The 25,030-nt window shown below is 31.9% G+C and overlaps 1 protein-coding gene across 4 annotated transcripts in view; it reads left to right on the top strand.

The window, feature by feature from the left end:
• The window catches only part of LOC135126941 (pituitary homeobox homolog Ptx1), an 87,861-nt gene that overhangs the window by 52,487 nt on the left and 10,344 nt on the right, over nt 1–25,030 (top strand). For all 4 annotated transcript variants that reach the window (XM_064053183.1, XM_064053185.1, XM_064053181.1 and 1 more), the window contains one exon: nt 5,461–5,696. In XM_064053183.1, the coding sequence (XP_063909253.1) occupies nt 5,461–5,696 (236 nt within the window). The remainder of the gene's footprint in view (nt 1–5,460; nt 5,697–25,030) is intronic.

Below are 25,030 nucleotides of genomic sequence, written 5' to 3'. Positions count from 1 at the left end.
TTAAATGGTCATGTGAACAGAAACAACTGGTCTGACACAAATCCATACTGGATGGAGCAAATCCACCGACTGCGTCCTGAAAAACTGAATGTTTGGTGCGGTATTATTGGTTACCATGTAATCGGTCCTTTTCTTATTAATGGGAATTTAAATTCTGAGGGATACTTAAGGCTGTCGTGGGAACGAATAGTGCCAAGGCTTAGAGAATTGTTTCCCAATTACCAAAATCCGGAGCTACCTTGGACGTCAAGTAATGTGACAGTACTTAAATGAAACTTTTCCTGGCACATGGATAGGCCGAAGGGGTACTATTGAGTGGCCTGCCAGATCACTGGATTTGACACCTCTTGACTTTTTTTTGTGGGACTAATTGAAGAATCGCATTTATATCAATAGACCGATTCACACTGAAGACTTAAAGGAACACATACGTAACTAAATTGCTAGCATTCGTCCAGAAGTTCTTATTAACTCACTACAAAATTTTATTCAGCGTCTTTTTTACTACCAGGAAGTAAATGGAGAGCATTTTGAGCATCTTTTGTAGAAAACGGAAGTTTAATCTTGGTTTCGGTTGTTATTGGTTATTTTATTTATTGTTTAATAGTATGTAATTAAAATTAATAATTATTAATTTATTTAATTATTGTTTAATACTTTATTTTACCATTTCAATAAAAAACAAAGTATGTTTTGTGTTACATTAATGAATTCAGAAAAAAAAGCTCGATTCAAAAATGTATTAATTATATGGTAGTGCTATTTAAAAAAAATCAATTTGGCTTTGCATCACAAAAACAAATGAAGCAGAAAAATGTTTTTGGCGAATAATTAGCGCAAAACATCTTGTATCCCTGTACCTAATTTCAGTTGATTTGTACAATTGGTTCTAAAGATATTTAACCGTTTCCATACATTCTAGCGATCCTGCATATGTATTGTCACAAAACGTTTACAGTTCTTGACTTTTTTCCGCTTCAATTTGTTGGAATATTCTTCTGCTTCTTTGTTAAACTTTTATAGTCTTCTTACGACCAACCAGTTGAGTTCTTTCATTTACTCGATACACCTTTGTGTCTTTATTATTTATTTTTATATTTCTCCAATAGTAACTGTATTAACATTTTAACTGATTTTGTTGGATTTCTTGCCGAATGCAATATAAAAAATAAGTTTATTTTTCACTCGTCTATAATGTTTGTTTTATATCCATAATTTGATGGCCGTAAAGCGGCCTGTTATACCCGGGGCGTAATGAGCGGGCATAATATAGAATTATTAAACCGAATTAAACAAAAATTTAAAAATGTATTCTTTATTTAACTACATCTTTATTTTTTGACAATTTATTTAATTATGGGAATAGAAATTACACTTTACAAACTTTCATTCATTTCCGCGGTCGAATACATGCGTGTTGACACCGTTTGAAAAGACGCCGTGTTTGCAATAAACCATCGTAGATTCTCCTTGACAACAAAATAAACGCCACATAAGTTTTCTTACGAATTGATTATATAAATTCTTATTTTTTTTAGATTGTCTCGTGGAAAATAAAAGTTTGTATGCACCACGGGCACAACTTGATGTTTATAAATCTCGGGCAACTTACAAAATCTCGGGCCAGAGAAAGAATATAAACATCTTCATTGTGCCCTTGGTACATAAATAATTATCAAAAGCTTGAGTTATATTTTTTCGGTACTGAATATTTAACTTTATTTATACCCGTCATTGTTCCAGTTTGAAGCAAGTTCGTTATTGTAACACGGGTTAGAAAATTATTTTGTAGTTATTTTGTGATAAACTTGGAAGTTATTGTGGGTTTATAGTAATTTTTTCTGGTTTGATTTTAATGTTGTCCTGCGGCGGTATTTTTATTCACTTTAACAACACATGTCACGCCAAACCTAGGATTCAGATTACAGGATTCTGCATCCTGATGCGATTCGGAATTATGAGATTTGTTTAATAGGATTTGAGAATCCAGAATTTAGCATAACGGGATTCGGGATAACGGACGTCATAAACACACCCTTTTTCCAATGAATGCGATTTGCCGTCAAATAATTTAGATTTTATTGCATGTTATGTTCGTTTTTTCTCCCTAGACATTGACCATCTTTGACAAACTATTTCTATATAAAACAAGGAATAAAAAATAAGTTTTCAGTTATTAGAGAATTCTCGTTGTTTATTAGAAGTATATTAAAAATATTGTCGAAATCATCTGATTGGGTATTTTTATATTTTTATATTTTTGTGGGTAATATTGAGGTATAAAAATCTGAATTAATTTATTCATTAATCACTTAAAGATATAAGGTGTTTCAGTTGAACAGTCTTCTCAAAATTATATCAAAACTATTTTAATTCATAAAACTGTTTGTTGCACTTACGATTTTATCATAAACAACTTTTCAGGGACAATTTTTCTACTTCTCTGGCATATTTTAGTACGGCAAGTGACACAAAATTTACAGTAGGTTACAGAGCAAAACTTTCTATTAAATTTATTTATTTGAAATCGTCTTAATTCCAAGATTTTGTCATATAACATTCTGCAATGTTTGTTTAAAAAATGATGGTTAATTTGATTTGTATTGAAATTATTTTAGAAGGTACTAGCCCCGCCCACCCAACCTCTCTTTTCTTAGAAGGTATATTATTTGCCAAATTCGGTCTTAATTTAGCAGCTACTAGCCCCGCCCACCCACCCTCTCTTTTCTTAGCGGGTATGTCATTTGCCAAAATCAGTTTTATCTTAGCAAGCACTAATGACTAATTTTTACAAAAAATGATCAAAATTTGGAAACATTACGAGCTTACTTATATGCACAAAGCAGGAACTTTGAACATCTCTAGTGTTTAGTTGGTTATGGTTTAATGGATTTTTCTTTTGTTGTTATTGTTTTGGTTTGTAATTTATAAATGTCTTATTTAATGTTTTTTTGTTTATTTATTAATGAAAAATAACAGTTTGTTTTATTAATAATAATACATAACGATTAATGACTATTGGCTACTGTCCTAAAAAAATAAAAGATGGATTTCACTGATTTCAGTCACCATCGTTACTAAAAAATCAGAAAGTAAGCCGGAGGTATTCACGCATTAGGTGCGTTCAGGGTTGACAATTTTATTTTTATAAAATTAGGTTTTTTTCGTATTCTACATCATAAAGAATTTTTTTATTACTTTTTTTGGGACTCTCGAAACTACCGTACATAACGTACTGAAGAGTTAATCCGCCATTTTCCAGACACCCGGTATATCTGAAATTTTCAGAATTAATATTAGAAATCTGATATACCAAAAATATGTACATATATGGCATGTTGCGCCTGAGTATATTAATGTTTTTCAGATTACTTGTTTCCTACCATTTTTTTCACTGATATTGTTTTCTTTTTTCATAACCACAACTAAAGTTCATTAATTAATCATAACTATGAATATATTTAACGGGTGTTCAGTTGAAAAAGTCATGAATTTGGCGTAGCTTGTTTGAGAGAAGAAAACGTAGCAAAAAATGCTTGTGTTTTATTAATTCATACTGTCATGTATAATTGACATTTCCTCTTTTTCAGCTGTTATCGATAAAATTTAGATTTGCTTCACAATCTTTACAAAAAATCAAGACGAACTCGAAAACTTTTTCAGTGCAACACCCAATAGCTATTTAGAGCTTTTTTGTAATTTAAAATGTCTGCCAATTTTACCTCAGATCACAGGCGACAATATTATCCTTTGATAAAAAAATACATAATTATTTTGAATTCATGATTGATTTATGAGCTTCCAATTGAAAGCTAATTTTTTCACTAGATATTAATAATTGAAAAGTAGAATAATAAATTTAAAAAATGGGGTACTTTTTTCGAAAAATGATAGATAAAAAACAACTTCCTTGTGCAAGTATGATAAAAATTTAAAATACAGATTACAGTTTGTTATAAATTTCAATTTACTATGTCAAGAAAAAGTGGCCATAGTCGAAGCTAGATATTCTACATATTTTCAAAATAAAATAATTATAAAAACTATTTCTAAAAACTACTACAGTTTTAAAAAATTCACGAAATAAAAAGAAATAATTACGGAGAGTAATATAGATATTATACAGGGTGTTTAGAAAATATGCCGCAAAAATGCAAGGGGATATTTCTTGAATTATCTGAAGACTTTTTGTCCTTGGAGATTTTCGGATGCTTTATTTCGAAGATACGGCTAGATAAAAGTAAAGTAAAACTGCGGTGTACTACATGGACCTACATACGAAGTACAAGAATTGTGCAGAATTAGTTTCCATTTTGACTTGTCATCGGCGACATGGGTTTTTATTGATTTTTTAAAACATTAGTGTACACTACTCCAGGGAGTAGTTGAGGTGTGTAATGCAATAAGAAACAACCCTGGTATTTTTAGAAAAGTTCGACAGTCAATGAGGAGAAGATTTTATCGGCCTGTAATTTTGAAACACAGCGTTTTTCAGAAAATCATCCAAGAAAATAAAAATCTTAAAATAACATAAGGAATAACGCCCTGAATTGTTCATGAACGTTTAGTAAACACCCTGTATATTGACAAATAAATACAAATATAATCCTCCAAATTGCTGTTAAACACAAAAATGCTTAGACTTCGCATACGGGTACGATGACGACAACATTCTCGGAGATGAAAGAATGTTTTTGTGAATTTTAAATATATAATTTTATCAGGATTTTGCTATTTCTTTAGGTTCTCTATGCTTTACAAATCCTAGATAATTTAAATAATAAGAACCACTTCTTCCTTTGCTATTTATAACTAGGATTTAGATGAACGCCCCGATGTTGGGTTTCTTGTTTTATTGCTAACAAGAATACATATTTCTGTTAAAAAAAAAACTGTTTATTATTTGTTGTTTATGATTTGTCTGCTTGTCCTATTTTTTTTTTGACTCTCAATAAACTAGTGAATGAGTTTTTACATTGCTATAATCATAATTTATTTTGGCTTGGGTTATGTAAAATAGTTCGCACATACATAAAAAAATCTACATTACCATCGTTATTGCATTAAAAAACGCCGCAGATTCCTTTGCATATCAGCTTCTCTCCGCAGCATATCGATTCTGAACAATATATCTCAGATCTCCTCGATAAAAAAAATTTGCTTGATCATAACTTTCGAAGTTATAAAAATAAAAAATCACCTTCAAGTACATCTTTAAATTCGTCGCGCACACTAACCATTACCCGTAATTTTACCTCTTGTTCTTTTACTTCCACTTCAGTTTTCCTTAATCCTTGTGTCACTAATTTAAAGCATGTCCCGAAATAACTAAGCTTGTCTTTCCTCCGCATGCATCTAGAACATGGATTAACTGTAATACATCTCTCTCGATGCACCGGTGTACCACCCAATAACACTAAAATACTTTTCTTTCCCTCATAAGAAAACTTTCTATTTCAGGTAGCAGATCGTTATCAGACCCTATCAAAACCGAATCCGGAGTGGGCGTCGACTCGACCGACGGTGATGATGGAAAAAATGACAAGAAAACGAAAAGACAAAGAAGACAACGGACACACTTCACTAGTCAGCAGCTTCAGGAGCTTGAAGCTACCTTTGCTAGGAATCGGTATCCTGATATGAGCACCAGGGAAGAGATTGCGATGTGGACGAATTTGACGGAGGCGAGAGTTAGGGTGAGTGAAAAATCGTGATAAAGAAAACAGATGTTGCGGAGACGATGGCCAGCGGGTAGGATTTATGGGAAGCACTTGAATGTAAACATGTAACAGAAGTTGATCTCTGGGCGGTGGCGTTTAGGGATGGGAGGTTGCTACGGGAAATTAATTGGAAGGAAAACAACCCACTTTTCAGAATCACCGAACGCTCCGGAAGACCTAATAAATACTCAACTATAATATCTTTAAATCTGAAAGTTTTGTCACCCGTGAAATAAACAGCAGAATGCGGCTAATTATTTATAAACCTCTTTTACGAATGTTGATTTAGACCATTGTGATAATGATAAGTTAAAAAGTTACCAAAAAATTGTTAATGTTTATTATGATTACGCAACGAGCGTCAAGTTTTAGAAGCACTTTTGCCTATCTTTTTTCTAAAATTAAACACATTTCAATTGATGTAATCTCTAGACTTCAGGATTCTGTCAATCACTTGTAAAGTTGTCATTTAAACTTGATTTTTAAATATTGATGTCGGTTATTTATGCTTCGATTATAGCTTTGATTAATTCTGAGGTTATTTAAAAAATTATAAAACTTGATTTTGAGAATTTTTTATAATAAACTAAATTTTTGGGGCAACTGAGGTTAGCCGTCCTTAATTTGATCAATAAAATAATTGTTTTAATAATTAATTTTTCTGAGATACCCTGCACGAGCAACTCTAAAAAATATGACCTCTCATAAATCTTGTAGATTTTAGATAGGATTTATTTAGCAAAATTTTGAAATGACGTCATCAAGGTTTTGGTGAAATAAAGACATAAATTTTGATTGCTGAATTACCATACCTACATTAACCTTAAAACGTTTACAGTTTCATAGCATTCGGTTTTGCAATTTCTAAGATACGTTGTAAAATGTAGTACAATTTTGATTTTTTTCCAATAATCTTGATGTTTAGGATGACAAATTAAGGCGAATTCATAAACCACAAGTATAAGAGTATGATATTTTATAAAAATTAAATTGTTGGTGGGGATGATCAGATGAATTTTGGTTACCAGTTGTACGATATTAGTAAAACACACAGACAACTTGACGGCAGTCAGTTGATGTGGACGACAAATGACAGAAAGATGGGAACGAAAGTCCCATTTTTTCGTACTGTAGGGATCATAAAACATCGAGAAAACATGAAAGTTGTCGTTTGCCCGATGGACTCTATTACGTGCATTTTGGGTAGGCACAGATTTTTTAGTGTAAAACTGTATTTTCATAACTCGGCGGGATGTCATTCAGCTGCAAAAAGGGAAATAAGGATGCAAGATTAATATGTAAGTTATTATGAACAAAAAAAGACGAACAAACGTTGGGGTGAAATACTTCTTGTATTTTGAATTTTACGAAAAATTTCTTTAGTTTTTTAAATTTTCGTAAGTTATTTAAACTGCTTATTTTTTTATGGGGTTAATTTCCATTTAGTCATTGTCAAAATTGCCTAGGGGGGTATGTTTTATGGATCGTGTACTTAAGAAGATATATTAATGTTATAAAAAATTATAGAAAGCTTCACTTTCTTTCATAAAATCCACATTTTGTACATTTGGAAATTTTAAATTATAAAAAAATTAGAGGCCCAAAATATTAAACGAAACAAAACTGTTTTCAACAAAAGTTCCAATTTAAAACCGTAAAACTTTATATAAATTTTGAAACAAATAATCTAGAGAAATTTTTGTAACGCGTAAAATTCGGACAACATGAAAAGTATATATACACTTTTAAAGTGAAACAGGCTAAATATTATACACATTTTAATATAGTTTATGTAGAAATAAATGTCAAAAATTTTACAAATTCCAAAATTTGAGATTTGAAGTGTCTCTAACAAATTTATTTTCAAAAAATGAAAGAAACTTATATGGAAATCTTGAACGTTTTAATTTTACAAAATTTCGCTGTGATGTAGTTATCATAGTTCGACCATTAAATTTTAATTAATTTATGGCTTTTCTTTTTTTCTGAACTCAAGTAGTATTGGTTTATCTTCTCACACCGGTTTATAATACATACAATCCAGTAAGAACCAATCTTCTTTTGTAAGGTTAAAAATTCAGGAGTTGCCTAAAATTTTTTCTTCATGTAGCTTTTCCTTTCGCTCTGCTTATTCTCTCAGTTGTCATAGATAAATCTATTATTTACAAAAATATTTGTTACAATTTGTGTTAGACCCACCGTTATGGAGTTAAATAAAAAATTAATTGTACTTTTACTTTCAAGAAAACTCAGCTTTAGAATCACAGCTATCTGATCTGAGAAGTCCAAAAAAATTGAACCAAGTTTATTTCGACAGAACTTCCCTCGCCCCTCAAGTAACGTCCAATATATATCGCTTTTTCGAAAAATCATATAATTTGCTTTTGCGAATTTTGTCTTGTTTTTCGGGTTTGAACCTTGTGGAAGTTAAAAAAGGTTTCGAAGTTTCGCCCATTTTCGTAAGGGGCATCTTCAGCAAATGAAGGGTGAAAGAGTAAAAAGTTCAGTGGAGAGAAGAGAGAAACGTATTAGGTTAGGTATATCAAATCTATTTAACATTATATCAAATATATTTAAAGCAGATAACTAACGGGAAAAATGTAGTTTCAGTAACATGTTTAACTTCGAGTGTTTATATGTAATTATACTTTGAAAGACGTCGACAAGTAGCACGTTTTGACAACAAACATCAGCGGTCGCGTGGATTTGTGCTAGAAGAAAATGGAAGAAAATGAAATTTGATTGATTTAGCCCTTAAAAGAGAAGAGAAGACTGATTAATTAATTAAACTACATGGAGCAAAACGGTCCGAATATTATTTCGGCTGAGGATCTGTTTTTCTGATAATTATTATTTTATTGTTATTAAATATAGGCGGGCCGGACATTATTACATATTATATTTTTGAGAAAATGGGGCGAATCGCAACTGATTCGATTAAAAAAAATTAAAACTTTATGGGATCGAACTGCAGATTTTTCACTTACAAACAAGACCGTTATGTTGATTTGCATACATTAAGTGGCTAAAGAACAAGAAGGTTTAAACAATAACAATTATAACAATAATAAACCAAAACAACGCAGACTGTTAAAGCACAAGTACAGAGTATAATATTTTATGGAATTTAAGTAACAATTGTCAAAATTTTGAGGCAATGTCATCACGTTGTTGATGGGCATGATTAGACAAATTTTGATTACCGTTTTACCATCTACACGATATTCCTATATATGGACGTACAAAATTTGTCAACAATCAGTCCAGTAGTTTCGGTGATTATCTGTCTATTAAAAATCCGGACAGACGGCAGACGGCAAACGGCAAACAGACGGCAACGAATTTTTTCGTACTCTAGAGGTAATGAAACGTCGAGAAAACATGAAAGTAGCTAGTCGTCTCATGGACTTGATTAGAATACTTCTTTAACTTACCCTCAGGAAGTAAGAATGAATGTCTTTCAAAACAAATTAAAAATTCATTATAGGATTACAAGAAATTTTGTTTGCAAAGACAGGACACGTATGAATATTCCGTTTAAACTAGATTAAACATTTTTTAGAAAACTTTCTCGATATATTATTTGAACAAACTCTAAAACACTATGAAATTGTTTTATTTACTTCAAGATTACTGTTTTCTGTTGCAAAACTTTAGTTGCAAAAATATCCAAAAAATATTCTTTAAGCCTTGACCCTTACCATGCAAAAGAAGTGTACAAGAATGACAATAAATCCATTAAATAATAAATATTTAATAAACTTATAATATAAAATATACTTCTTTAATTACGTGTCAGTATTTAATCTTACGAAGCAATTTTCAAATCGTATTTAAATTTATTCATAAATTAATAGTAAGAAAATAATAAATAATTTTCGAGGCTTCCACGGTCGGAATCAATACATGATCGTTTTCCGGGTTGGAACCGTGTAAATTGAGTTTTTGGGCTCAACGTTTCGCACACCTTCGTAAGTGGCATCTTCATACCCTTTATTCTTAACCCTGCTCCTGAAGATGCCACTTAGGAAAGTGTGCGAAACGTTGAGCCCAAAAACTCAATTTTTTTTTTTAGGTGATCAAATTAGATTCTTGAAGAAGAGTGGGGTGGGTGTCTGCGAAATATGGCTGCAGCAGCAAATGTAGCATTTAGCTAGCATAATCATCATAAGCTTTATTCTTAACCCTACTCCTGAAGATGCCACTTACGAAAGTGTGCGAAACGTTGAGCCCAAAAACTCAATTTACACGGTTCCAACTCGGAAACGATCATGTAAGAAAATAATACATTTTTCGAACAAAAAGGGAAATAGAAATAATTCTATTAAAGAACAAAAGTCATTTTTATTCGCATCGAAAGTACATATGTGTAGAAATGCAATAATACATGTCTTATTCTCATCCTACACAACCGCGTTTAGCAGTTGTTAGAGTTGATGTTTTTAAAAAGACGGCAAAACATTGTCCATTAGTTTCTGTAATGTATTATATGTATTATAATATATATGTAAAAAAATAAATAAATAAAAAATATACATATGTAATAGTATTACGGATACATATGTTTTTATGTAGCCTACTTACAATTTTTTTGTTCTGTTTTAGAACCACAATCTTGTTTATAAGCACCTAAATGCGGGCATAAATTGGCCTTTATGGCACAAATCAGTCAACAACTGCTAAGCAACGATTTATTATTCATTTGTATTAGAGTTCGCATCGGCACAATTCACACAATCTTACAGGAAATACTCAAAATTTCGCTAAAAATGGTTTAGAAACTAAAATAGAATAAAACGTTGTATGTATGTACCACGGGCATAATTGTCGATTGTGGCCCTCGGGAAATTAAAAGTCCTCCTTCGTCGGGCTTTAAAAACTCCCTCGTGTTATAATCTCCCTAATTATGTACTTAGTACATAGAGAACTATTAACTTTTTTTTAGTATTAATCGTTTAAATAAATTCTATTCTTTGTTTTGTACAATACAAATTTCAATGACATTTTTGAATATTCTATACGAGTTTGCTTTATTTTAAACCCCCTATTGCATAACGTATTTGCTACGTAGGTGGCACTTTTGGAGTGTGACAGCTGATTGATTAATTAAAATAAAACACCCTGTACATTTAAGTGTAGATTTACGTAGTAAGTACACAATGACGTCAAGTGTCAGATACAGCAACCCACGTCAGAAACTACACCCATCGTTGCATAACCCAGCTCTCCCGTTTGTCCTGGATGTTAGAACGGGGTTAATCCCTTCCGTTGCATCTCTTGCACGTAATTGCAGTAGCACACAGTTGATCGCAGTTTATTAATGAGATATACGTTTGGGCAGTTGAGTGATATAGAGGCCATAATTCAGTGGGGCCAACTAGCCAGGTACACAAAGCCTGAGCGGGATGGTAATCCTTGCATGATTAACACCATAAATCTGCCGCGGATTAACGCGATCGCCATCGCGGACTGCCATGAATACTTGCTATGAACTATTGCCTCTGTCCCTCTGGTCTCGCGCCGCCGCCATCTACTCCACCAAATGCATATCAGCTTAAACCAACTCATTGTTATAACACGCTTTCTTGATTTATGATACCGTATGACGCCGAGATAACGTATGGATAATTAACAAAGAGAGGCCGGTTACATAACATATTCATCCACTGCGATAATTTTTTAAGAGAGTGTATACAATGTGAAAATTACCAGAACTGTAAAACTATATAATAGTAATATATTATTGTTGTGTGATAACTACCGTGCACGGTAGCAGACACACGAGAATAATTTTGTTTTCAACGAGGCGTCGGTCGAGTTAAAGAAATATCGAGAAGACAAAAACACCCAACAAACTATCAACAATATAACTTTAATGTGCTGAGCGCCACATTAAAAACGTGATATTTTGAGAAACAAATTACATTCAAAACAATTTAACCTAATATGATAAATTTCATTTTTCATTAGGGATCTTTGCATGTACGAAATTGGTTGCCAACCAAATTACTAGATTTACATGGCCTACCTTTCTCTAAAAATATCCTGAACGGTTTATAGGTGCACCGACAGTTTTTTGCAGACGTCCATTCTAGATATTCAAATAAAAACTCCCTATCTGTTCCAAAATAAAAGCATTTTTGTTGTTTGTTTATTGATGAGAGTAAGTGGTTCAAACATGACCATAATTGTCTAAAACGGAACTAGACACAATTTTCTAACTGGGATCTGGGATTTTATTTTCACTATCTTTCTGTAGATAATATGAATCAAATGCAATTAAATACTACGACGCTTTAACGGCTAGAATTAATCAAGAAATTTTAGGGTAAAAATGTTGCTTTAGTTGTTCTAGTAATTTAATGTCAAGGTATTATTATCTACACTTTCATAAAACAAACTCTAATCAAATAACAAGGAGAGTCTGCAACAGCATTAGGTGATATGAAACATAGAATTGTTGTGCAACGAAATGCAAAACAAATATTTATATTTATATTCTGCGCAGTTCCATAAAACGGAAAATTCAACATTATTTGCCTGCAATTGCGGATACATTAGTAGATTAAGTCTGATTTGCATTCCATCTAAATCCACAGAACACGAAAATTTCAATCCAATGATTTCAGAGCGACATTTCCATAATTTCTAGTCATGCATGTTATTAGAAAGACGAGGGTTACGTTTAGACAGAATTTTACCCTGACGTAAATAAACACATTGTTGTTGTTTTCACAGTAAATCTCTGAATTGAAACAGCAGGGTATCTACGAACTTCTGGATCAATACAGAGTTCTCAACCCCGCAGAGCTCGTGGCCGATTTACTAATTAAGATATTAAACAAGATTTAGATGTGTTGTCCTTCTGCTATTTGCTCAATTATTCCGAAAATCGTGTTGTAATAAATTTGGACCGATCGAATGCGAATATGAATATTTTCTTAGTTTTTTGCAGTTAGATTTGACCATCTGGAACTGACGCACACGTGGTAAATCACTGTCACTCTGATTCCTGCATCTTGTTATCACTTTTGAAACCTCATCGGTGTCAATTTAAAGCTAGCAAAATCTAGTCTTGGAGTCCGCTGGTTTTTGTAGCAACCAAAACTCAGTAGTCTGGTCGAGATTTCCGGAAATCGAAATCGTCACTTAATGGGTTATATATACCATTTCCAGAGAGAGAGGGTCAGGTTGTTCTAGCATTTTATTTTCGATAATGGAGATTTGAACGATTTAGTTAGACGATTAAATATGCTCAAGTCACACAACTGCACAAGTTTCTTTTGAAAATTTTGACACTGGGGAGACCAATTTGTTAAAATGTTTAGCAAAATCATCTAGTCGGTGCTTAGCGAAAGTCCGTAATAATTAATTAATCATTTGCCACCACTGTTATTTTTATGATAGATTATTGATTAGTACGCACTAGTAAATGGCACACCATGCTGTCGGCCATTTTGTGTACTAGAAAAAGGGTGCTGAAATCTTAACTGGAATGTCATTCATTAACATTTCATATTTTATTTTTGACTTCATTCCATTGCCATTTTTACCACTGACACTAATTTAATTTTCAATACAAATATTGAGCTTTTAATTTTATTATTTCTTCATAATGCGTTTTTTCAGTGATACGCCTACCAGTGTGCTGATAATGGTGAAAATACATTGTGCGCTGCCACATGTATGATTGATTGAATAGATTACTTATTTTTGGAAAATTATTAGGCTCTATTTTATACACATTTACGCGTAACAAAACAAAAATGCATTCGTTATTAGTTTGTAGTCAAGTTTTTATCAGTTCGTAATTGATCGTTTACATAAAAACTTGAACCTCGCAATTTTTAATCGATTTAAAATTATTTCACTTTACAATTGATGCAGTAAAAACTTAATAAAGAAGTAGTTTAATTTATTTTAATTATATATAAATTAAATAGTAATAAAATCAAGTAATGTTTCATTTAAAACCGATTTTTTCAAACGTTGCTCCTATTTATCCGAATATCAAACACCGGTTGTGTTTGACGGAATGTAAATGAGAAGCATTTCTGTTTATCTTTCGATTTACCGTATCCGATTTGACAGGTATCAAAAGCATTATTCAAATATGTAACGTGGCATTAGAACAACAATACCTGGATTTTGGCTAACCACAGATCGGTGCAGATTCTGTTGTCATTATACGATTTAAAAGATGATGTATACTCCCAAAACACCGATTTCAATTTTTCCGAATCCATCAACAAAACCGTACGATGTACTGACCGGAATTATAAATGGAAAACACAAAACTGGGCGATTAATCCGTAATATCCTTTAATAGCGATGAAGAGAATTCATACAAAGAATTATTTGTGTGTGCGTATAAGTGGTGTCAAAAAAGATCATTTTTATTCATTGAATAATAACACGTTTATTCCTCAAGCAGTCGCTGTGTTTATTCAGGTACTTAAGAAGCGGCATATTAGAAAAGCGAACAAGATGTAACATGTGTAAACATGTGTTGAGTAGATAAGTGGTGGTGAGCACCCTTAGTGTTGATACAGTTCTTTTAAGATAACGCCGACGGTTTCGTTGTCGGGGATGGTTCAAAATACCGGTACGATTATGTCAAATTGCGATTAATGTGCTAAAAACAACAGAAAAATGTACGGGCGATGTACGAGCGCATATGGAAATTTATTCTCTGCAGGGATTGCACCATTTTATACTACTACAATGCAGATAGCCAGGAATTTGCGCACAGTCCAACCTAAGCTTGAAAAGCTTCCAAATGACCATCATCTTTTCGGTCGACCGGTGCAGATCCACTGACCACCTGATTTATGGCTACTGTTTCAAGTTTAGTTTTACATGACGAACACACACGAAGATTTGGAAAATGGATCCTTCATAGTTATACAACATATTAGTTTATCGGAGGTGTGTTATGTATTTCTAATGGTATGATGCTCGAGAAAAATGCAAAAATTGTTCTTGACTTTCATCTATTGTTTTTCGTATAATTTGTATAATTTTGACTGAAGTTTTAGAAACGTCTCATTTTCAAGTGTCAAAAACATGGAAAACAAAAAAATCATACAGAAGAAGCATGTAAGTGTAATATATTTGAATGAACATAATTACAGACAAATCAAAATACAATAATAAATGAATTACTCACATAACGGGTTTTCAGTTAAAAAAGTCATCAAGTTGGCGTCGATTTTTTGAAGAAAACCTAGAGAAAAACGCATGTGTTTTTCATCATATCGCTCTATACAACTGACGTTTCGCGTTGTCAGCTGTCATCGATTAAATTAGGTTAATTGTAGACATATACTTCACAACGTTCACAAAAAATCAAAGTCAACTTGATGACTTTTTTAATTTTTACATCTTTAAATATAGTATACATAATTACCGCAAAATTGCTGCAAGCCTCCATCTATTTCCTCCGTAACTGGAAATTATTGTGTTTTTTTGCTACAAATGAAACACTTTCCCCCGATTTTTGATTTTTTGAAAAAATATAGAAAACTTTTAAATTCTGATTTAAAATCCGTATTCAAATCACGTGCTGTTGACTTTCTAAATCAGGAAATTTTCCATCAAAATTGGCCAAAATTCCGTTTCCAATCAACGCCCCATAAATTAGTTCAAACGAAATGCAGTGGATGGAATGGCAATTTATTTCTCTATTGTAACATTTTTAAAATAATTATTGTTTTATTTAATACGAAAAATATACTGGGTGATAAAGTTTGGTATTAGCACGATTTATAAAATCTGATTTGTGATAAACGATTTGATAGTTTATGCTCACGTGACCCAAAGCTGCCAAATTTCCTTCTTTTAAATGAAATGAAACAGTTGTTTGCCTTTATGTTAATACATAATATAATGGATTTGGTATTTTCGTATGTAGTAAAAGAAGAAAATAATGTTAGAATATTTAAATGTAATTAAGGCGTAGTATCGGCTGGGACTTAATGATAAATTTTAATCAATGAAATTCAAGAACATCTACATCAGCTTCTAAACATAATATTGTGGTCTTATAAGTCCTTGATTATTTACTCTTACAAGAACAATTGATATTAGCAAATTATTCATGTGCAAAATTTACGTGACGGAAAGTCAGTTCTGCTTGGCAATGTAAGGTCCTAAGCCGTTAGCATAACTGTTACAGTTATAGTTATGACTATAATTATAAATTATAAGTGTAAGCATAAGGAAAACTTTATAAGAAACTGTTTTGCGCAAACACGCTATTAATTTCAAATATTGACTTTTAAATTCCATTTTATTTAATTTCCTTGACTTGTAATAAGGGACAAAATACTCAGTTTTTCTTAAATAAGTTCACAAACAGAAATGTCATTAGGATTTTGATATTTTAATTGCATTTCTGAAGGTAATAAAAGCATCAAAGTCTGTTCATTTGATAGATTTTTCCTTCCCAAAAATAGATCATGCCACATGATTATAAAAATAAAAAAAAAATCTTCTACGTGCACTAAATATACATCCCTTTTGGATTATTATTATTTTTTGCTTTAAAGGAGTGTATCTTTTAAAATATATTGAAATGTTTCATGCTTTTATTATATCTTCGAAAACAAAAAAATAGAAATCAAATTTAGTTTACATCTAACGAGGAGGATACATTTTGTTAAAATTTGAAAGTGACAGTTCATTTGGTAATAGTATTCTCTATTCTACCGAGAGAGCACAACAAAGAGGATCAAAGGCACCCATAGATTTTTAAAATTTGCGTTTGAACAAATTTAATTTTGTTGCCTACTCTTTGTCAACCACATTTTGAGGCAGGCAGTTACAAGTTTCTTACTCTTGGAGCATAGACATCTTGTCCATAGTTACTAGTGGTGACTACTGGTCTTAAACTGCAAAAGAAAAATTCTCCTTGGATATACAAACTTGATTCATCCAAATCTTTGAAGAATTTTTGTACAATTTTTGGAAATTTGTTGGTTGTGCAACTTTTCTATGTTCTGTACTTTCTCTATCATTTTTTAGTAAGGAGGATTGATGCATTTTCAACTCAAACCTTCAAATTGACAGTAATCTGACAAGACGAAGGTTCTATTAAAGACCAGTCATCGACAACTCATAGCTCTCTTTAACCGTTTTTAGTTTTTTGTTCACCACTGTTTATATTGTGAAAATAAATGACAATTTGGTTAAAACAAATTATACTATTTCTGACAATATTTAATACATATATAATAGTTTACGAGATCATAGTTACGATCATATCTTACAATTTTAACCCAAAAATCTACTCTGAATTTTTAATACATTATGGATACAAATCAATCTTAAAATTTGGGACGTCGGCAACGTACAATAAAAAAGTATTCTAATTAGCGTCAGTCATGGAAATATTTGTCTGCTTTTGATTGATCTTATTATTGTTTATTGCATTATCTTATCAACGGCATAAATATCGCTGAATGCTTACGCACGAATATATTTTTTTTTTTTTTAACTAACCATAACCTTGGTAGTAAAATTTAAGGATAAATCGTTTTAAGAACTAGACATAATAACTTTCATCATTTTGTTTATATCTATACAATTTTCTGATTATAGTATTTACCAGAATTAAAAAAAAAATCTGTGCCCACTGAATGCGAATTTAAATAAGAGATAATGAGAATCTTCGGCTATAGGGACTTTAGAAGGGTTACTAAAGTTAAATTTTTCTTTCTAATTCCAAATTTAAATTAAGGTTCAATTCAATAAAAAAATAGAGCGGTTTGAACCGCTTCTGCTGATAGCGTTCTAATATTCCGATTGGTTGCATTAACCACCTTGGATAAATCAATCATAGTAAACATACTCTAACTGGTTGCACCCAATATTAACCGAAAAATATTGTGAGATAATCGATAAAGTTTTAAGTCCAATAATTGTCAGATGTTGTCACTCAATTGTTCATGAATCACCAAAAATAAACACAGGGGCAAGAGATTCCAAAGAAGAGACTTTTCGTCTTCTAGAAGAGAGACGAAGGCAAATGTTGAAGAAAAATCGACAGCAACTGTTTGAATCTATTATTTTAATATTACTACTTACATAACTTTAGTCTGTGATTTTAGGTCTCAATATATGGTTCTTTAAAATATTTTTAAATCTAAGAAGGAATTCATAGTGCTAACGTCAATTTCTAGTTGTGTTTTTTATTTATAAGTGATTTTCTATATTATCTTAATGCAGTACATCTGACTTTGTGTATTTAAAGATATATTCATTATTACTTCTTTATTCGTTAAAACTTAGTCTTAATAGTGGTTATTGTCTACCGCTTCTGAATTAGTAATATAAACAACTATATATTTCCATTATAGATTAACCAATCATCTAAGACATTTATCCAATAATAGTTTTCACTACTTACTGCCAAGAATATTTTCTATTTTATTACTTTATGTTTCCTATAATAATTTTGTGTGTATCTGACAGATAATCCTGAGATGTGAGGTTGCAACAATTACAGTGACTTAATTTTAACAAAAGGATTGGTAAAAATAAATAAAACTAAACAAAGTCCGTTTCTTGTACAAAATTTAACAAAATTTTACAATTTGAGTACAAACATTTAAACAAAGATTTTATGGTTTCACGATTGGTCGGGTCCACGGCTCTTAATTAATTTAATGTAAAAGTTTAAATTTTAACACTGTATAGTCTGTGTGAAAATAGTTAGTCGAAAAAAATTACTTACAGTCTTAATTCTTAGATTAGAAAAATATCTAAAGTCGTTTAACATTTTTTGTAGACATTTAGCAAATTAAACTGAACATAAAATACATACATTAAAAAAATCGTTATTTTACATCCAGCGTATTTAATATTTCTGTTATATTCTTTATTAAATAATTAATCTATAGGTGTTCTAAATTTCAGCATTTTATCTTCGTACAAAAAAAATATACATAAAAGAGAACCAGTCTCGATAGGGGTGTAGCGAGAAGAGAGAAAGCGATTATAACGAATCGCTTTACACGGACTGTAAAATTCATGAGAACAAACTTTTCTGCGCTAACAACTCCATTAGTAAAAAATCTTCATCAACCGTAACTTTGTCAAATTACACTTTAATAAGCACAACGGCACGCGTCTGAGGCCCTCCTCACATTTCATACCATGTTAATCGCATTAGCTCTGCCACATATTCTCACGCCTCATCTACCCGTCGACGTCTGCACCCCCACGAGCCCACCTACGCCCGTCTCTCTCTCGCCCACTCAATCAAAACGCGACAGCGCTCTACACACTGTCGCAGCCAAAATGTATTGTTGTAATCGTCCTGCGAGGCAATCAAGGGTGGATTGATCATTTATTCGCCATTTGGTCATGTACCCCCTGATTGAACGGTCAAGCGTGGTGGTCGCTGAGCCGGACTTAAGCGAATATAAATTAAGACATTTGTCGATTTGCGATACGTTTCGCTCGGGCCGTATCTTACTTTTAGGGCGGTAATAAATAAATTTTCCTATGAGATTGCCTTACAGGCTGATTTGTACGAAGGAGCGCTAAGCATATTAGTGGAGCACATCTAAGAGCTGAACGCGGCAGACTCCGGCATTGCTGTGTAGATCCGGGAAATCCTCACAGATCCGGGGCCTCCGTTAACGGCCGTGCGCTCTTCACAGGAATTTATTTTTAATGAAGTGCGGTTATTTGCCACGTATACTTTATACCAACCTGAGATTGCTACAAAGTAACTAGTTTGAATGTGAGCTGGGTTTTTGTACGTGGTACGATTTTTTTGGAATTGTTAATTAGTATGTTTGCATTAGTTGGTAAAACCTAACTGAGCATTAATTAATATTCTGCGAGTTAAAAGTTAAAAAAAAAAGGTTGCTTTTTAAATTTTAATAAGCAGGTAGTGGAAGATATTTATTTTCAAGTAAACAATTAAATTATCTTGTAATAACTTGTAAAAAAATATTGTAGAGGAAATCAAAGTGATGATTTTTACTGTGCATTTGGATTCCTGGATGCTTTTCAAGATACGCATCTCAAGCGTGTTGTTCATGATTTTTTTATTTTATATAACGGCTATCACCACAACTAATTATCAGTAATATTTTAATGGAAAACCTGTGAACAAATTACATGATTTCAAGAAAGACAATTTTTTTAGTGTTCTCAATAACCTGATTGTAAATAAATTCTTCCACCATAAAATCACATATCATTTCTAAAACATAAAAATAAGCTGTGAAATACCGAGAAATATGGAATCAGATATTCGTCGGATGAACCCTTTAACAATATTTCCTCAGCTTACGCTCCTAAAGTAAAATAACAGAAGAGAACAAATGGCCAAAAAATTGTATTGTTGTATGACAAAAAATTACTTTGGTTTAATAGTCCTTTCGTAAGTTAATTTCTATAAATGTCAAAATTACCATCTAGATCTAAAAGATAATCTGTCTACCTGTCCGTCCTCTGAGAATACAGCCATGTTGCGTCTGCCTATATTTAATAACAATAAAACAAGAATTATCACAATAACAGCTACCTGTCCAAAATAATATTCACGTTTTTCTCCACTGTAGCTCATTTAATAATTTTAGTCCGCTCTTCTGTCTTGAGGAGATGAAATCATTCAAATTGGTTCGCCTATTCTGGTCAAGCAGGTTTGTACCTGCTTAATGGTAGCATTCTTTCGATGCATAAACATAAACAATCGAATTTAAGCATGTACTGATAATATATTTTTCCCGTTAGCTTTAAATACTTAATATTTATTATTGTGGATAGGCGTGTATGTATCTATTCGACTGTATTTCAGAGGTAAGGGAAGTTCTGTCTATTTAACTTTAGACCAATCGTTGAAAAGCGCTTTGAGAACTGTGTGATCTATTAATTATAGTGAAAAAAAGTTATAGAATTCGTATTAAATAGATTAAATTATTAAAGCTTTCACAAAATACTGACAAGAACTAAAAATTCTATTTGCTTAAAGTATTTATAAGATTAGAGATTTATAGAAGTTGTAGAACACAATGAAACCTTTAAAATCCATTTATATACATTCTGAACCATTTCATTGTATCAAAACAGCTAAAAAACTATTAAGGACTCTATGTAATTTTGCACTGTTGAAAACTTTAATCAGTTATTAAATATGTTATCAATTATTGTTAGTAATTTAATTTTAACTGCTATGAACAATGTCTTATATACATGTGGGTTCCAGCAGTTTTTTCTTTAGAAATTATTGTTTTATTATACTCTAAAGTTGTCAAAGTTTATCTTGTGAATTACAAACAACAAAATTTTCAGTTCTTCCAAGTTTATCAATAGATCTCTGTTTTATCTAATTTTCAATGAAAGTTATTTCCACTATTTGAAGTTTGCAATGTGGCTCTACTGATAAAATATAAGCCCTCAACATAATATCATGGTCTACCAAATGTTCAAAATAAACCTCTTCTAGTGAGCTATAGATTTTTTTTTAAACTGTGGTGGCAGTACTACTGTTTTCCATTGAAGTTATCTGTGAGATTGACATTTGTATTGTCAGTAAATGCTTGAAATAGAACATACAACTTTTATCATCTACAGTTATTACCAAAATGGAGTCAAGCAAGAAAACGGTCTTACGCTCGAATGCAAACATAGAAAACAATAACTTCTCATAAAATTTTGTCAAAAAAAAATTTTAGATTGTATAGTTTAACTCCCAACAATAGAACGAATATTTGTAGCCAGAACAATGACAAGAAGTCATATCATGTAGTAGTTGTTTTTATAAAACGGCTATAAAATGAAGCTTTCATTTTTCTTGTTGAAGTTTTTCATTATTTTTTGATATTCAGAATGTTTCTTGTGTTTGCTCATCTAAGAAAGTAGTTGTAGTTTTTATTCACCGAAACCAAAAATACAGTGACTAAAGACTGATTCACTAAAATAATAATATTTTGTTTACAAACACTTCTTGGTTGATAGGAAAATAATAAAAAGGAAATTTATACCTTCAAATTAATAACTGATCATCTTGAAATATAAAACCAGTATCATTTATAACTCTGCTCATTCAATAGACATTTCGTTAAATAAATATGAATAAAATCATTTAATGTCGAAATTGAGATAAATTCCTGTTTATAGTATTACATTGAGCGGGTATTTAAAATTGGCTTGGGTTAAATTCAACAATTTATTTCTTAATAACTCAAATTCACACGACTAATTACACAACGATTATGTACAAAATAATTTCGGCGCAACTTGTCTGGACTCGACTCGTTGCCTGAATAATAATCGTTCCCGAAGGTCGCCTCTATTTAAAACCATTCTTCCCTTCTAAAAGTTTCGCAGTTGAAGTCGTTCTGCATTGCCCATCGCGACTTCCGCTTCCAGGCTTTTCTTTAGGCAACGATGACTCATCATCGCTGTACATACTAAAACCCGTAGGCGTCATACCGGGGCGGCGTATGGGTTTTCTTCGTAACAATAGCTTCACAGTAGCGCTGATATGCACCAAACAGAACTAAACAAGAGTATGTAACCTTTTTCGGAAAATTCTTTTAAAACTGAAAACAGTAAGCATAAAGTCTTTATTGACACTAGCTTAAATTAATAAAATCTTAATTTAATTTATGTTTTCAAGATGCTAGTACTTACAAATGTCCCTGTCAAAACCAAATAAAATATACGTCAAAAGTATATAATTATATATTTACTTAGAAGTAAATTTTGCCATACAATAATTTTTATACCTATTAATCGTAGGTAACATTAGGCACTTAGATTAATGAGGGGCTATCATAATATTTTGTTGAAAATTACTTTCACCGTTAACCGTCTTACTGGTACGTGATTCATCTAACTGCACCTGTGAAGCTCTGAAACATCCGGATAAGTTTAAGTTTGGAGAAATTTTTAAAAATTGCAGTTATTATTTTAAATTAAAAAAAGGTGCGAAGTAGAAAAAACAATAAAATACACTTTTCATACCTAAGACATTTAAGAGGCACTCGTCCCTTTGAAAACGCATCTGACGACCCTTTTTCTAATTTTGTGATCCATACTCTAGAAAAACGTCTTATCAAATCTGTTCTTTAATAGTTATACTATTTTTATTTTATGTTGTCAGCCTTCCTACAAATAAAAATATACTATTTCAAATTTTTGTATTTATTAACATTACACATTGTAAATGAAAGACTGAGTACAAACAGCGTAAGTCAAAGCATATAATTTATTATTATTAATAATACATCTTATTCATTTGATAGATTCTAATTAAACAAGGAAAAATAAGTAATAACTTTAATCGATTTTTAATCACTACGAAAAGCGAACACAATGAAAAATTTACCCCCAAATAGTCTGACAATTTTATCAATCCTCATTTATTAGTGTCGTTCTTGATTTCTAACTTAGCTCCAAGATTTGCTGACGAAAGATGAAGTTTTTTTATCGTTTTTTGAACATATTCCAAATCCATTTAGCTGAGTTTAAATCTGGCCTTTTGTAGATTCAACCGTTATTAAATTCTTACTAGATTTATATATTCTGATGGAACCTGTGAAGTTTAAAAGTTCCAAGAAAAGTAATTTCTAATATGTGGTTCAAACAGCACCGTTTATTTTTTTGATCTCATGAGTATAAAGGAAACCTTAATTAATTAATTCAGTAGACATCGCTCTTTAGTCTATATTTTCTGCATAGCATGTACAAAAAGCTTTTTGATGTTCGAGCAAGTGTGTAAGGGATATGTTTCTTTTATTAGGACTTTTCTACACACAATTTCTTGTTTACATGAAAATTCTCGTCCTTGCAAGTTGTATCTCAAGTTTTTTAATTTCTAAACAAATTTTTTTGCAAAAACTGTCTTTTTATGGTTTTTTTAGCAAGGTTTATTTGATTTTACATGTAAAGATCGATAGTGTACTTGCTTATTTAATCACTGTCAATATCATTTGGCAAACACCTAGCCTTATTTCATTGTGATTGGACTAATATATCAGCAAAAGTAATCGTTTATATAAACGAATCTTCGACTTCAAAATTTTTATTTATACTACTCTATAAATATTTAAAAAGCAACACCCGCGAAGTTTTATACAAAACAACAAAAAATTTGTGACACTCTTTTAAATGAGTTGTAAAACTACTTATTCAAATTTAGTTTGCAAAAATTTACTACTGAATTAATTTCTGAAAGCTGAATTTCACTGAGCAGGTACTCCTGAACAGGAATCTTCCTCGGTTCGTCCTAATTTCTGCAACTCTACCCCTTTCCCCTGTTTCACTTCCTGATTGGAATTTCCGTGCATGCGGTTGAATAAATTGAGAGCACAGCACTGTTCTAGCGCCGTTGACAGAACCAATAAAGGAAACAATAACATAGTGTGGCAAGGGGCTTATAATTGAACAATCACACGGAGGCCTGATTAACAAGTCATATGAATGAGCTCGCAGCAGGGGGTGCACATATATTGCGACTCCCTGTGGCGAGCAATAACTGGCGACGAGGTGGACACCGTGGACGGGGCGGAAGCCTGCTCGCATGCATTACGCCGTTTATACAGTCGTTTGGCTTAGTTTACCTCGTAAATCACTTTTCATGCTGATTTACCACTGCTGTCAAGAGGGAAACACTATTACGCACGTTTAATTAATGTTTGGTGCATCGGGTCGGACTGCGCCCCGATAAAAAAAATCTGTGAAAAAAACAAAGGGTTGCGGACCGCAAAACGTGATTTTGTTAGTGGGAGCGGGCTGAATTAGCTAAATTCATAACTACTGCTTCATAAGTTACGCAGGAATGGGCGGTTTTTGGTTATCAATGAAATTTCTCTGCCGCTGCCCTGCTTGCTACAGTTTTCTGCTATTTTACGTTTTATTACATCTTTGAAAAAAAATTGCAGATTAAAATGTGAAATACAAACTATTTCGAGAGAGATTAGAACGTAAATAAGTCGTATTGTTCATCAATTCGTTGAATAATTGCAGGTGCGTAACTCTAAAAATAAATAATGGTGTAATTATACACCTGAAAACTATAAGTGAATCAATATGGTCATAAACTAATAGAACCTTTCAAGGATTTATTTAATGGAATTTTTATCACTATTTCCCTCTCGGTCATAAATAATACAATAAAGATACTGACAAGCGAAAATATAATAGTTTAGATTGCAGATGATATTTAAATAAAAGCCCATATTTTATTATTTAGACGACAGCGACGCCACCAGCAGGTATCTGACATATTTAGTACAAGCTTATGTTGTCGGGAATTGATTAACGCTCAAGTGGTGCCAGACAAAATT

Source organism: Zophobas morio, unplaced genomic scaffold, assembly GCF_036711695.1.
Source record: "Zophobas morio isolate AGI-343-1 ecotype UQ-CSIRO unplaced genomic scaffold, CSIRO_AGI_Zmor_V1 ptg000011l, whole genome shotgun sequence".
Lineage (NCBI taxonomy): Eukaryota > Metazoa > Arthropoda > Insecta > Coleoptera > Tenebrionidae > Zophobas > Zophobas morio.
Note: the sequence above shows the minus strand (reverse complement) of the source record. Positions and strands in the feature narration are given on the sequence as shown.